This window comes from Aquila chrysaetos, chromosome 25, assembly GCF_900496995.4.
Source record: "Aquila chrysaetos chrysaetos chromosome 25, bAquChr1.4, whole genome shotgun sequence".
Taxonomy (NCBI): Eukaryota; Metazoa; Chordata; class Aves; order Accipitriformes; family Accipitridae; genus Aquila; species Aquila chrysaetos.
Window position 1 is genome coordinate 3,714,406 of NC_044028.1, and position 15,265 is coordinate 3,729,670.

At 39.4% G+C, this 15,265-nt stretch overlaps 1 protein-coding gene across 4 annotated transcripts; it reads left to right on the forward strand.

The window, feature by feature from the left end:
- The first annotated feature begins 31 nt into the window (after nt 1-31).
- COPS3 (COP9 signalosome subunit 3) lies at nt 32-15,133 on the forward strand. 4 transcript variants are annotated; one of them, XM_030001774.2, is made up of 12 exons: nt 32-157; nt 2,786-2,915; nt 4,652-4,764; nt 4,867-4,916; nt 5,779-5,871; nt 6,586-6,765; nt 8,016-8,156; nt 9,339-9,512; nt 10,400-10,486; nt 10,829-10,942; nt 11,542-11,622; nt 11,879-15,133. In XM_030001774.2, exons 1-12 carry the CDS (start codon nt 103-105, stop codon nt 11,930-11,932), a joined length of 1,272 nt encoding a protein of 423 aa, XP_029857634.1. In that variant the 5' UTR covers nt 32-102; the 3' UTR covers nt 11,933-15,133. The 4 variants fall into 4 exon arrangements, with proteins under 4 accessions (XP_029857634.1, XP_040976099.1, XP_040976098.1 ...); XM_041120165.1 differs by lacking the exon at nt 9,339-9,512; XM_041120164.1 differs by lacking the exon at nt 8,016-8,156.
- Nucleotides 15,134-15,265: the final 132 nt, after the last annotated feature.

Genomic DNA, 15,265 nt, shown 5'->3' on the forward strand with positions numbered 1-15,265 from the left:
GCTTCCCGCCCTCCCTCCTCAGTACCGCCCCCTCCCTCCTCCCTCCCCCCCCCCGGCCCCGCCCCGCCCACAGCGCGCGCGGCCGCGCCGCCAGCCGCCAAGATGGCGTCGGCCCTGGAGCAGTTCGTCAACAGCGTCCGGCAGCTTTCGGCCCAAGGTGACCGTGGGGGGACGAGAACCGCGGGTGGGCCCGGCTGGCGGCGGGGAACCAGCGGGGCCTGAGGAGGAGGGGGCGGCGGCCGGTGGAGCCCCGCGCGGGTGGGTGGTGTGTGTGTGTGGAGGTGGGCCGGGGCCTGCCCCCTCTCTCACGGCTCTCCCTCAGGCGCGGGTCCGGCGGTCCTGCTCCCCCGAGGGGCTGGTGGCTCCGGCGGGGCCCTCCGCCCCGGCTGTAATTCAGGGTTTCTCCGCCGCACGCAGAGGCGGCCTCGGAGGGATCCCGGAGGGGTTCAGGCGCCGCCGGTTTGACAGGGCACGAAGGGCCGGCTGTGCCCTTCATCCAAGGCGGCGGGAAGGTAGCGAGTGGTTTTCGGTAAGTGGAGGTCCCGGGTGAGCGGAGTGAAGCCGGCACTGGCGGCCGTGCCAAAATCTGAGCCTTCAAAATCGGTGTGGGGTGGGGGAGGAGCGGGCATCGCGGGGACTTTAACTAGCATTTTCTAGCCTAGCCTGTCACCTAACTGATGAGTGTGCAACTTGTGGCACGTGTGTTTTAAAATCCATTTCGGAAATGTTGGCTCCTGGGGACAGAAGAGCCCTGCCTTCCCGCGGAAGTGTGCGACAGGAGGCCTGAGGCTGGACGTCGGAGTTGCCATAACCGAGTGTTCAGAAAGTGTTTTAATAACCACAGTTAGAATTCCGTAGTTTTATTGCCAGGGCCCTAATTTTCCTGTGTGTGGGCACAGCGTTTCCTAGTTCTTGAACTTTCTGTGTTGATGCTCCCTAAAATGTGTTCTGACTGTTTCTCTGCATTGGATGTTTGGTCCCTGGAACTGATCAAAAATTGATGCTTTCCTCTATGGCTCCAGGCTTTGTCTCTGTCAGTTACTTTTGGGTGGAGCTCCAACTTTCTCTTACTTTGGTTTAACTTATTGAATATAGAGTATTTTTGCTGGGGATATCGGATACAAGAGACAAATTATACCTGCAAGGTGCGGGTACAAACCAGATGAAAGATGATTCTTTGTAGGCGTGTAGTTTAGCTGGAGAACTTTTTATTATGAGGTGTTGTGGATGCAAAGGGTTCAAGGGGAGACTGGTTTACTTTGTGGAAGTTCTCCCATTAGGGACGAGCCAGATAGACGTTCTCTGTGAGAAAGTAAATCCAGATACCAGACAGGCTGCTGGAGGTTATGAGAGCACACAGGAGAGGTCTGTGTACTTGTGATGGTGTTGGTTTCTGGTTATCAGCATTTGGCTGCATGGGAGGTGACATAAATGACATTTAGGTGGGCCTGGTGTGCATATTTCTACTTAGACTGCAAGTTGTTCAATGTGCGTTTGTGGGTAGAGGGTTGTTTTGGGGTTTTTTTGCTTTGTTTTTTAGGGGAATGCTAGATGATCATTGTAGAACGGGTAGATTTCTCTACTAGGGAGGACACCAGAACTAAGGTTTTGCAGTGCTTGAATACTGTTGTCAAACCACAGAGCATTTTACAAGCCCTATTCCTTTCAATGCTTATGCCTGGGGTTTTAGTTCCATATGGAGAGCATGGTTTTAGGGACGGGTTTCTGGACTTCCTGGGCTCTGGTCCCCCATTTGTTAGCTTTGAAGTAACAGAGGGATCAAAAGTTCTGTTTCATTGCTAGGGCTTCCCAGGTTTTCTTTTTCAAAGAAAAGGCCAGAGAGTTGAGGATAGTGTAAATCTCTATGAATGGAGGCACTATTCCTCATTTTATGAAGATTTTTGTAAGAGTGAGAGAACCTCTGTTTTTTTTCTCTCTAATCTGCAAGGATTGAACGCTGAAACAATACTCTGCTTCAGAAAGGGGTAGTTTTAATTCAAGTAATTGTGAGGGGAAGAAGAGTTTGAAAGCAGTTCATGATAATTGGTCTGCTTTCTGTGTAAGGTTTTCTGGGCTTACCATACCTTCCTAATTCAAAATAGTTGCCTTTAATGCTGTGTTCATAGCTCACAACAATAGAATAACATTGTAGTTTTATTTAATTGAAGTAAATTTAAGAACAGGTTGTTAAATCCTTTTATTGTAGGTACATAGTTGTAATTTTAATGTCTACTTCAAAAAAATGCTTATGAGCAGACCTGAAAAGTGGATAGGGCACTTGAGAAGCAGCAAGGAACAAGCTCTGGTATTGGGATTTTTTAGAAGGTGGAAGAAACTATTTTTGGTACTGTTTGGTTTTGTTTTTTCCCTTATAACACCTAGAAGGCACAAGTGTAGGTAAATTTATCCACACGAGGCAAAATTTTGCATCACAGTATGCTGGTCAAAGCTTTGTAGACTTGACTTAGATGGAGCTTGGCATTGATATGAAACCCTGAAGCCCCCTTTCTAAAGAGGTGAGCTGATGCTGCTTTTCACGTTACGTTTGTGTTCCGAGGGCCTCCTTTGCAATCCCAAAGGCCAGAACCTTAGCTGTCACCCTATAAAAAACATATGGTGAGTACCTCACTTGTTGGAAACTAATGCCGATCGTATTAAAGAAAAGTAAATTCTCTGAGTGATACTACTTTTTCCTCAGGTTATGTAGGGAAGCAAGGTGTAATGAAATATGGGAATGTGTGAGTGTTCTCTAATTAGAGTTTGACAACGATGTTTTATATTTCAGGGCAAATGACCCAGCTTTGTGAACTGATCAATAAAAGCGGAGAACTGCTCGCAAAAAATCTTTCCCATCTGGATACAGTGCTTGGTGCCCTGGATGTGCAGGAACACTCACTAGGCGTTCTTGCTGTCTTGTAAGTGTTGCTTTCTTTTAATTGAATTTCTTGGTATTAAAACTTCAGGCAACTTGCTGAATTGTCAACTAAATGTTTTTCTTTTGGACGTAAATGTTTTCAATCTGCATCTCTTAGAATGGTGCTTACTTTCCTTTGGTGATGCACATTTTATTAATAAAAATACTAAGGCAAATTTGTATTTTCAAAAGGAAAAAAAAACCTTTGGAGCTTGTAAATGTCATTACTGTCAAGTGGTAATTTTGGGGGTTTGTTTTCCTTAAGGCTGTATCTACTTCTTGTGTTTATGTCTTTATTTTTCCATACATGTTCAGCAAAAAGGTATAAAACTAACTTTTACAACTTGACTGGCAGGGCAGTAGTGCATTGAACTGTAAGCCTGAAGCGACACTTTTTTTCCAGTGAAACATGGGTTCTTATCATGGTTCTTGGGTATTTGTCTCTAGACAGCACTGAGGCCCTTGCTGCTGTCTGTAGTTTAAGATAATACCTGAATTGCCTTGGTGATGCTGAGGTAGGGTAATGATATTTGGCCCTGAAGCTCAAACTATTGTTTCTAGCTGTACCTAACTGCAAGTGAAACATCTACGGGTTCCACTATTATTTCAAAGTTCCGTTTTAAGGGAAGGATCAGAATTCTAGTACTTGTTCTACTATCCATTTGAAACAAAATGACTGTAATACATAGACATAGCGCACTTAATATTACAATTCGCTAGAATCTCAAAAAAATGCATTATGGAATTTACAAAAAGGAATTTACAAAAAGCAGAGCATCGGTACTGCGTTAGCAGAAGAATCATATCATGGGGTACATGAAAACAGTCATTAAAACAGGTAGAGAAAGGAAGATAACTGTTTGTAAGAAATAAAATGTAAAATGTATTATTTGAAGAGATGGTATCAATGGAGCATATAGGAAAGCTCTCCTGGCTGAAACTGTGGCATGGCAAGCTCCTATGCTGGTAGAATAAGACTCAGTGAAGAGACAGGGAAGGGGTGGCAGCACATAACCTGGACAGCCATAAGCCTTGTAGGGAAGGACAGTTCATGATCTAGGTAGGTTTGAACTGCATATTACAGTGTATAGCAACTGAAGTATGAGCAGGGTTGGGTACCTTCCAACAGCATTAAACAGTTCTTTCTGTATGTCTTTGTGACATTTGTAGGATGCGTAGCTAGAGTTTTCATTGCCCTCAGATGAGCGTAATCATAGTTCATCTCACAGAAGAAGCAGTGTGCGAGGCTACAGCCTATAGGGTGCTGAGGAACCACCAGAGATGGAGAGAAACTGGAAGTGAAGAGAAAGAGCTCCTAACAACAGATACACATCTAATAATCTAATAGTTGAGAAATCTTGAGCACATTCAAGCAGGAGATGGCTGTAGGATAGGCAAAAGCATCCAGAGAAGTTGCGTGGCTGAGTATTATAATTCATCATCATTAGCCAGTGTTTCTATTATGATTGTGACTATTGTACGAGATACTGTGGCAAACAAAGATAATTTTTTGTTCTAAATTGTAGTTTGCACTAGATTGAGAATGGGGGTGTGCATGAAAAGTGCATTTTCAAATGTTGTGCAGCTCTTGGGGAAATCATATGCCATCTGTCATAAACGCCTCGGATTTGTTTGCAAGCATCTACATGCATCTGCAGAGACTTAGTGATGAAGATGAAGCTTTTTTTATTAATCTCCAAATGTTAAAGTGCTAAACCTTTTGTTTGTTTGTTTCAGGTTTGTGAAGTTTTCTATGCCCAGCATCCCTGACTTCGAAACATTATTCTCACAGGTGCAGCTTTTTATCAGCACTTGTAATGGAGAACACATTAGATATGCAACAGACACTTGTAAGTTAAGCTTACTTTTAGACTTTATGTATTTTTTGATAGTTTGGTATTACTGATTTTTCACTGTGTTGTGGTTTTTTGTTTGTGTTTTACTGTATTTAGTTGCTGGCCTGTGCCACCAGTTAACAAATGCCCTTGTGGAGAGAAAACAGGTGAGCAAGTATCATCTGGTACAAATAAGCTACCTACATATCCAAGCTCTTAAAGGGGATGTTACCAGTATCTTACTCGCTTCATAAAGATTTGCCACTAACTTCACGTTAAGTACTTTTGTGCAGCTTCTTACTTGTTTACTGAGAGGTAATGAACCTAAAATTTCTTTAAGGCAAATGTGAGGAAGATAAATTTGGGGGGGGTGGAGTCACCTAAAAACATGCTCTCTCACAGATTTCCTAGTTTGTGTAGTACCAAGAATGTTCTTCAGACAATGTGTGTGTGAGTAGGGAGAGCGCTGCAAAGATTATTAGCGCTGGTGAGGCAGTGATACTAGTTTCAGTTCTAGTTATTCTTACCAGTATTATATAATGTTCTTAATTAAATCCATTAAAATATAAAAAGGAAACTTGTTTAAGAAATATTTGACCAATGTTTTTGTTGCTAAGATACTGACTTTTTCAGGCCACTTTAGGAAAATCTAGCCTGAAATAAAAGTAGAGATCAAGTCTGGTCTAAGTGGAGTAAAGCAAGAGCCTTGCCTTTGTTATTTGGTGGGAGTTTAGATGGTGTCATGGAGTCAAGAAAGGTTTTCTTATTGATACAAATTACTGTATTCCTGATGGAGATTGGCTTTGTGGAGCAGAATTGATGACTTTAGTTTATCAGGAGAAGTTGTATAGCCGAGGTTAATTTTATTTTCTGAGAGACTGCAGTATCCTACAAAAAGGGAACCTCAAATTAACTATTACTTAATGGAACCTGTCAATTAGTGTTATTTTTCATTTGTAAGTGTCAACATAAGATCCAATGTGCTGCCATCTATGAGAAATTATCTGAAAGAGATGTAATTTCTGACAGCCCCTGCGAGGAATTAGCATTCTCAGACAAGCCATAGACAAGATGCAGATGAACACAAACCAGCTGACCTCAATACATGCAGATCTCTGCCAGGTAAGGGCACTATAAGGGCTTTTTATGAGAGTAAAAGCTTATAAAATGCCTATAACCCTTTGAGGAAATGTATGTTCACATATTGCAATGTAAAAATGGCTTTTAACTGTTTTTTTTCTAGTAATAAATAATATGATATACTGAAATAAAATCCGCTTCCATTAATTTTAAATGTTCAGTGTGTGTCCCCAGATCTTTGGTTTTCTGATGACTTCTGAAAGTCCTTTGACATCCCTTCTCTCTGGGCTGAAAGTCACACACAGCTTGTCTTAGGCAGTATAAGTGTAATATCCAGATTCAGTTTGCTCAAGTTTGACAAAAGGCATGTTTGTCTCGATGTCTTTGGCCTGGATTTACACTTCTGTCTCATTCTTGACTCCTGGGATTTAGGGTTGGACAGGAATGTTTAGTGCAATATTTAATGCTGCCAGCATGGTAGTCTGGAAGGCCTGGAGTTTCAAGCAGCTTTGTCAGAGTCTAATTTCTTTAAGACTTGGATAATTTACAACAGTTCACAATCTGTGTTAAGGGTTTCCCAAATATCATGATACAATGAATAATCTGTGTTACAGAACTACTGACATGCACTGTTTTTTCACTCTTGGAGGAGTGAGGTTTATTAATAATACTAGATGAATTTTGTTTCAACTTCTTCCTTGTGGAAATTTGAATGGAAATGGCTAATTTATGAAAACTTGATTTATTTTCTTGTAGCTCTGTTTGTTAGCAAAATGCTTTAAACCTGCCCTCCCGTATCTAGATGTGGACATGATGGATATTTGTAAAGAGAATGGGGCATATGATGCGAAGCACTTTTTATGTTACTACTACTATGGTGGGATGATATACACTGGGCTAAAGAACTTTGAAAGAGCACTCTACTTTTATGAACAGGTAACTTTAACTAAAATGGTAAGTCTAAAGTGTGATCAATTGAAAGGCAAAGGTAGCATGTGTAACAGTGCTCAGAGAACATATCATCTTTGAATTGCCACCAAGGATAGCAATAAAAGCTGTGAACCTAACATAAAGTACAAGCATTCTTAATCTTAAGGATATAATTCTACTAACAGATCTATACTGCTGTTCATCATTCACATAGGTTTTGGTTTAGTATGTGTGTTCATCATAGTAATACATAAAACCACATTTGGGTTAGTGTTCACTATTAGCTCTTTTATGAAAGGTACAGCCTGAATGGTACTCTTTAGTGTATAAAGTGAAGTAACAAGCAAACTGTCTTTAGAGGTGTTTTCCTTTAAGAAGGTCTCTTACAGCCAAGTAACTATTGCACCATAAAACTATGCAACTCAAAGGTTGATGTTAAATTTATCTCACTATAAATATTTTTCACATGCCTGCTTGTTACTGCTAGCATAGAAACAGTTCACAGGCTGACATTCAGAATTGTGTATTCTTAAAGAAAAAATAGTGCAGTGGTTTTGTGAAGACTGTTGCTAATTTTATGAGGGGGGTTACACTTCTTCAAGGCTATTACAATATTTGCTGCTTTTGTTTTTTCTGTGAAAGAAGAGAAAAGAGCAAAATTGGGAAAACTTTGTGCGTATATGAGAGGGAAATGCTGTCAAATGTGCAAAATAAACTGGTGCAGCATTTTTCTTTGCTGTAAACAAGGGTCAGATCTTGGAGTAGCTAGCAGTATTATAGTAAACTAAAATCCCTTTTCCCTATTCTGCAGACCTCTTTCAGCATACTTTAATATGAGATCGGATGATGGAACAGCTTTATGAATCCTCTTTAAGGATCTGTGTAAATCCAGGTTCTACAGGAACTGTGTAATAGTTCCTGGTAATAGGTAGCTACAGGTGATTTCTAGTACAATTTTAGATATATACCAAGGCAAGAAGTTTTGATTTCATCTTAACAGGGTTATTTTAAGGTAGGCATCACTGTAACATGATATGTTTTGAGTAGCTTGTATAGAATTTACTTTTTCAGGACATTTTTTGATAATTGATTTTGACAGAAGTTAGTTAAGCTTTAATGCTCAAAGGTGAATTCCATATGTCATTGTATCCTTTCTGCATGCAGCTTTAAACTGAGATTTTTGTTAATGCAGTAGCTACCAGGATCTAGCAGTAAGTATACTAAATTTCTATTCCATTTCTTTCTTTCTTGCTTAGGCAATAACTACTCCAGCCATGGCAGTCAGTCATATTATGTTGGAATCATATAAAAAGTATATTCTAGTTTCTTTGATACTACTTGGCAAAGTTCAGCAGCTACCAAAATACACTTCCCAGATAGTTGGTAGATTCATTAAGGTAAGTCTTGCAAATACAGCTAAATAATAGAACAAGAAATCTGAATTTGTAAATTATATTTTTTTTTTTCCTACCCTTATTTGATGCTACTGTTTAACATTGCAGATCATGGGAAACAATGCACAATGTGCCAGAGTACAATCTCTTGCTGCCTTTCTAGTGTACGATAGCTAAAGATTGTCTGGCAACTTCTACATCTATTACAAACAAACTGTATTGTTCATATTTGCGATACAGGTTTTTAAACTTAAATTTGGAAAAACTTCAGGGTTGAATAGTACTTACCAATATTCTCTTCACTGATACTGCACATCCCTTGGTAGCATTTTAAGTTAGAACTCAAGACGCAGACTTCACTTGGCTTTTAGTATGCAGTGTCCTTGTAAAAACATTCAACCCCTAACTTCATCTAGTCGAAGTATGAAATGCTAAATAGTTTATTGCAAAACTCCAGCTTTATAAAGAATAAAAGCTTCTGAAAAAGCTGCAAGTTTGGAGTCTATAAGCATTCTGATTAGGAGGTGTAGGGTGGAAGACAAAACTGATAGCGAGAGAGTTCTGATCCTAGGTAAATAACACACTTTAAAAATTTAGTTAGTTCTCATTTAACACCGAGTTTGTTGATTTGTGACGAAAATTTTAAAGAGTTCCAAAAATCTCCTCCTAACTTCAGATACTAGTAAGCAAGCTCAAACAATTGCCGTTTTAAAGTAATTGAGGTGAACTGGTCTTCACCCTCTGATTCTCTGTTGTCCATGCTGTGATGCATTGTGGTGAAGGATGACACTGTCTTAGAGAGTAGAACAAATGTAATGGATGGGCAGTGACTAGTCAATATGCTGCTTACCTTGAACTCAGCTTACTTTGTGTGCTGGTCAGCTAATGGACTTTTTCTTGTGCTGCCGTAACTAGAACTGTCACACAGAGGTCCTTGAATGATGTTTGCTAAATCTTATATTGCAGTACTACAGATTTAGTGTACGGGGATCTATCGCTGCTGCCGTAAAGCCATATATGGACATGGCATTTTTTGAGAGATGCTTGAGCTACTTTTTTACTTTTACTTTACATAAATTTACTTTTATGCCTGCATAGCTTCTAATGTTAAAGTAGTGAATAGATTTTGTGAGACTGGTTGAACACTGTGTTCTTTAAGAAGGGTTCTCATTTTTCTAATTGCAGCCCCTTAGCAATGCTTACCATGAATTAGCGCAAGTTTATTCAACCAATAAACCCTCGGAGCTTCGAAATCTGGTGAACAAACACAGTGAAACATTCACAAGGGATAACAATATGGGGCTGGTTAAGCAATGCTTGTCATCTCTCTACAAAAAGAATATTCAGAGGCTAACCAAGGTAAGATGTAGGGGTTTTGTTTTGCTGAGAAATTGTGATTTGTTTTTCTCAAAGAGTGTATCTCTGAAATGTATTCAATTCAGAGCAAAATGATAATACAGTAATGTCACGGAGAAATGACTAAAACTGAGATTTTTGTCTCTGAAACAAATGAGATTAAAATGCTCTCTATAGAAAACCAATTCAGTTGGCTACTTATGCATTATTTAAAAGGTGGTTCAATATGTCTGTCTATCAGAGAGGTTTGCCCATGAGATTTTCACACATAATCAAAAAAGTTGTGAGCACTGCTACCCAATGACCTTCATCTCTATTCAAAAAATAGGAAAACTGAACTTTACAGGCTACTTCATTAGAGAAGAGTGAGTGAACAGGACAGATTTTGGAAGTGTCTGAAGTAAAAGGAAACCAAGAAGCGGTAGAGTGATGTGCTCCTTCAGCTGAGAGATCAGATTAATCCTTAAAGATGATCAAGGGAAAGCTCTTTTTTGGCAAGCTCAAATGTTTGTTGCAGTAGAACTAACCTCAGAAGGAATGCAATACACACATCTCTTGAAGGAAATTCAAGGGATGGACAGTCACCTTATTCACGTAAAAAGGTGAGGGAAGAGGTTGGACATGGTCAGGACTGTGTCTGGGGTAAAAAGGAATTGCAGAAATGGAGCAATGACTCCATTGGTTTGGTCTGCATACATGCACAGTAACAAATTAATGCCTTTGGAGAAGGAACTGACTCCACTCTCATGGTGCTTTTTTAAGTAATAACTATGCGTTCCACTTGTTTCTTCCCATTGGATTTCAAAAATAAGATTGCATAGGCCATGAAGGATTGATAGGGAAAGTTCTTAACATCTAGTTTTAATGGTTTGGTACTTTCTAAATTTCAGACATTTTTAACATTGTCATTACAAGACATGGCAAGTCGAGTGCAGTTGTCGGGGCCCCAAGAAGCAGAAAAATACGTCCTCCACATGGTAAGACTTGTGAATTGGGTAAACTATCCTAATTTAAAAATTGATCCAACGCAAGACTCTTTAAGTGTTTGGATTGGCAGTGCAAGTTCTGAATGGCTGAAGAACGGTTCTTTTTCAGGGCGAAGGAAATACTGTCAGTCTGCTGTGATGTTTAGACTGTTCTCAAAATATCTTCAAAGATGTGCCCTGCCGAAGATAAGGCATGCATCATTTGTCTTTGGGAAGCTGTTAGGAAATAAAAAGCGAACAAGTTAAAGATGATTCCACAAGGAGTCTGTGTGTTGTAGTTACCTGAAATTCTGTTCTTAGTGATACCTTACATTAAACCCTCTCTCATTTCAGATAGAAGATGGTGAAATCTTTGCAAGTATTAATCAGAAAGATGGTATGGTCTGTTTCCATGATAATCCTGAAAAATATAACAATCCAGCTATGCTTCATAACATTGATCAGGAGGTAAATCTCTAAGATATTAACTGCTTTTGGAATTCCTACCGAAGAACCTTAGTCTGTAATCAGAGAGCTGCTGGGAGAAGCCAGTGTAGGTAACTTAAATGTAGAGATTGAGGACTATGAGTCATTATTTGACTATTTTACCGTAGTGGTATTTAAAGGTTTTAGCTTGATAGTCAATTACTGTCAACGTGTTCCCTGCTGTATTTTCTGTACAGCTTGAGATGTTTCAGTAGACTGACTGCCTGATGTTGGTGATGTGAAGTTCCTTGAATCAAATGGATTAGAAGGATTGTTTTTAGAGTTTTAGACTTCAAGGATCACTTCCACTGGCTGTCGATAACCTGCCTGTAGGTTGAGGTGGTTGACCCACATGAGACTGTCTATCAGTGGCCTTAAAAAGGATTATTAGGAAGACATGGATCAAAATAAGGCAATAAAAAATGGTCTGGCACTTCTGTTTGGTAGATGAGGGATGAGAATATTTTGACATGGAACTTTTGTGATGGCAAAAGTTACTGGTTCTACATAGCACAGCCATGAAATGTCTTGAAGGTCATGTACAAGCAGGATGAAGTAATCAACTTATATATATTTTTAAGATGCTGAAATGTATAGAGCTTGATGAACGACTGAAAGCCATGGATCAAGAGATCACTGTGAATCCTCAGTTTGTGCAGAAGGTAATTGATTTAATGTCTTGTAAGAGTATGTAAGAGATTCAGAGCAGTGAGTATGTTACACTGAATGTCAGTGTTTACAGTGTTAATAATTACATAATAATAATACGTGCATAAACATCATGCTTTAAAACAAAGAGGAAGTGCATGTTATTTCATATGCACTTTATTTTCCTACCTGTTAACTTCAAAGAACTGTCTGTCTCAAAGGTAAGCCTTCAGACCTGTTTTTGAAAAGAAATAACTCTCTCCCTTCCAGAGTATGGGCTCTCAAGAAGATGACTCAGGGACCAAACCATCCAGTTATTCCTGAAATTAATGTTGTTCACCACTCCGCTTTCAAGTAAAAGCTTATGAAAAGAATCACGCCTGGAATAGGGCATTGAGGAGTTCCATGAAGAGAGCAGAGAGAACTGAGCTTTGCTTTTCACCTGGACATTAAGAAAATAAAAGAACACCCTCTCAGTACTGTATAATATCAGAAATATTCTCTGCAAAGAAAAAGGAAATCTCAAAAGAAACTTAAAAGTCTGTTGTGGATTTATTTATCTTCAGATTAACATCGTTAATGCATTAAATAATCTACCTTTTGTTTTAAAGGGTTTGAATGTTGCTGTGTTTCTGTAGCAGTCCTTTTTTCTCTTTTGCAAAAAAAAAAAGTGTTATTCAGGGAAGAATACAAACTAGTGGTGGTTCACGTACAAGATAATTACTGGTTCATTATTCTGTATTTAAAGTTGGCTCAAAGTGCAGATTTATCATATGTATGGTGGGGGAGAGGGGTAGAGTTTAAGTAAATTCTCTGCATTATAATTTGCATATGCCTGGTGTAGCTGGCTGCTGTCTATTAAATTAAATAAGAACTGTGTTCTTCCCAAAAGGATGAGCATATTAACAAGTCCTTGTAAGGCAGTTTTGCTGAAAAGCAGAAATCACTATAGGAAATCCATACGTAACAGCTATGTATGATTTTAAGTTTCTGGTACAAAATATCTCCTAATAATGTTTACTCTTAGATCAAATTTATTAGGCCTAAACAAAAGGATATTTAGAAGACCTTAGTGTTCTGGAGGATGCTAGATAGGTAGTTGTTCATACTGAAAGAAATTTGAATTTTTGTTTCTATAAAGTTGGCATGAAGGTATTCAAAAGGCTAATACATTTCTGCAGTGGAAACAAGTTTAAGCGAGGGCAATGCTATAGATCTTTGTTTCCAAAGAAAATAATTCTACCCGGAACATAGAATTCTATCCAGCTCTCAAAATGCAGGATTATATTTGGAGATAACATACTGGAATGCTATCTGGGTTTTAATTCGCTATTTTAAACGTAAAAACTTTGTTGTAGGATTCTTTAAGTGCTTCACCCCTTAAATCAACGGGCTCTTTAATTTTCTGTAGTTCTCATGTATCTGAAGATTCTCACTGTTCAAACACCTTTGAAACACTTCATGTCAGTGCGAATCTCCTACTATTGGCCGTAAATAAACCTGTCATCAAGTCAGAATGCGAGAAGCTCGGCATCCAGTGCTTCCTACTTAAACGCCTGACTAGGAGCTGCTTGCTACTGCTAACCTGCCAGCTTTTTTTCAGGAGTCTAAGTGGGAGCTAAGCATTTCTCGCTCTTGCTGCGTGAAGCTTGTATGTATTGAGGTCAACCATGGTTCAAAATACTCCATTTGTGCTTCCAGTGCTGATACAGAACTGTTGTGGTTTTCACTTAAAATTGGTGTCTTAATTCTAGCAGAGCCTCTGTGACAGCGGTATGCTTTCTAGTAGAAGGTATGTCCCCAGGTTGTTGTCTAGGTGGTGAATGATGTTTTTAAAAGTATAAAATAGCAGTTTAGTATTGAACACAGCATAGGTCCATAGTGTTAGTAGTTCACCACTGAGTACTTGTGCTTCCTATCATAGAGACTTCCATATTTGAAGGCAACTGTTACACCTGATCTTAAAAGCAAAACCTTGGGGTTTTTTTCATAACTTGCCTTACTAGTCTTGTAATTAAAGATATTTATGATTTTTGAAGGTTTTTTTTTTTTCCTAGTTATTCCTGCAGTGATTTCAATGCTGAACATGCTTATGCAATTTTCCTCTCTGGTACTGTGGAAGTATTAAATTAGTAGATTAGTAATGCTGTGGGCTCAAGCACAAAGCTGGGTTGTCAAAAGTGTTTACAACCATGTGTGGTAGTCATAGAAAGGACTGCAAATGACTAACCCCAAACTGCCACCTATACAAAAATGTGGATGGCTCGCCTTCCGTTGCCAAGGGCTCACTTGACGGAGGAGAATGTATGCAGGATGCTTTCGTGATGTTGGAGAAGAACCAGAAATGTCCACTTTGCAATGGCTGAGCTTTTATACTGCTAGTTCCTATTAGGGAGCATGGACTTCCCTGCTGAGAGCTGCAGGATGGCTTTCTATCTGTGGAATTAGAAGCAAATGAATATATGCAGCTGGCAAATAGCAGCTACATTTTCTCTTCCTTTTTGCCTAAAGTGAATAAAATAAATCCATCCTCACATCAAAAGGATGGTAGAAATAGCTATGTAATAGTTTCAAATTATATATTACGCTATTTTTCTTAAGCTGATTTTTAAGAGGGCAAATGCTTTTAAAGTTAGAGAACTGCTAAGGTTCCTTTTCTGACGTGGATAGTTGTGCTGTTAAACTCCGATTGCTATTGAAAATTCAAAGTCGGGTCCCACCTGTAGAATCAGTAGATAAAGCGTTCACCGAAAGTGCTTCAGGGAAGGGCTTTTAAGTAATAGTTTGATAAATGCATAGGCTCTGGCATCTGCATGTCTTGAGATACTGTTGAAATTAAGTCAGATTTTTAATGAAGTAGCTCCTTCAAGTCTTGGAACTAATTGCATGGGCTGTGGTCAGCTGAGATGCTTTGAGAACACTTGAGCTTTCTGGTTTTAATTTGTATTTATTGCAGGGAAGGACTTTTGATCGAATATAAGAACTTAAGACTCTCAAAGGTCCTGTGGCTAGTGCTTCCTGTCATGCATGGCCACAAGATGTGTTCATGAAGTACTGAGTGCATGCTTTGATAACTAACTCCTATTTTCATGCATCTTAATTAGCAAAAGATACAAAATGCAGTTCTGAAGGTAGCATTAGACGTGCAACTACACTTCTTAGCCACAGGAGGGGTCTCTAGTTCAGTTATTATTAGCAGGTATTCGAAATGTGTCTAGAAGAAAGGCTTAGAAGCTGTTTGTGTACAACCCCCCTCCTCTTTTTGTGCCACTGAGGAGCCGCAGCTAGTGACCTCTGCTAACACACCTGAGCACTGCCATTGCGCCACATGCTTTTGCGTAACTCCAGCTGCCTCCTCCTCAACTTCCCTTCTCTAGCCTACTGTACAACTGCGACCCGTTGTATGTGTTGTCATAGGCGATCTGTATAACCTAGGAAATGTTTTCTGCATGGCCGAACTGGCTGAGGAGGTTAGTCCTGAGAAGTTGTTTAAATGTACTATTGGAAAATAAAGATAACAAACGAGTCGTTCTTCTTAGTTTGTCTTAAATGAGATAGTAGGTCTTCCGTATTTGGCTTTTCCTTTGGTTTTTTGGGGTGGGTCTTTTGTTCTTGTCGCTTCTCAGGACACGTGATTCTGGCTGACTGGCGAGAGGC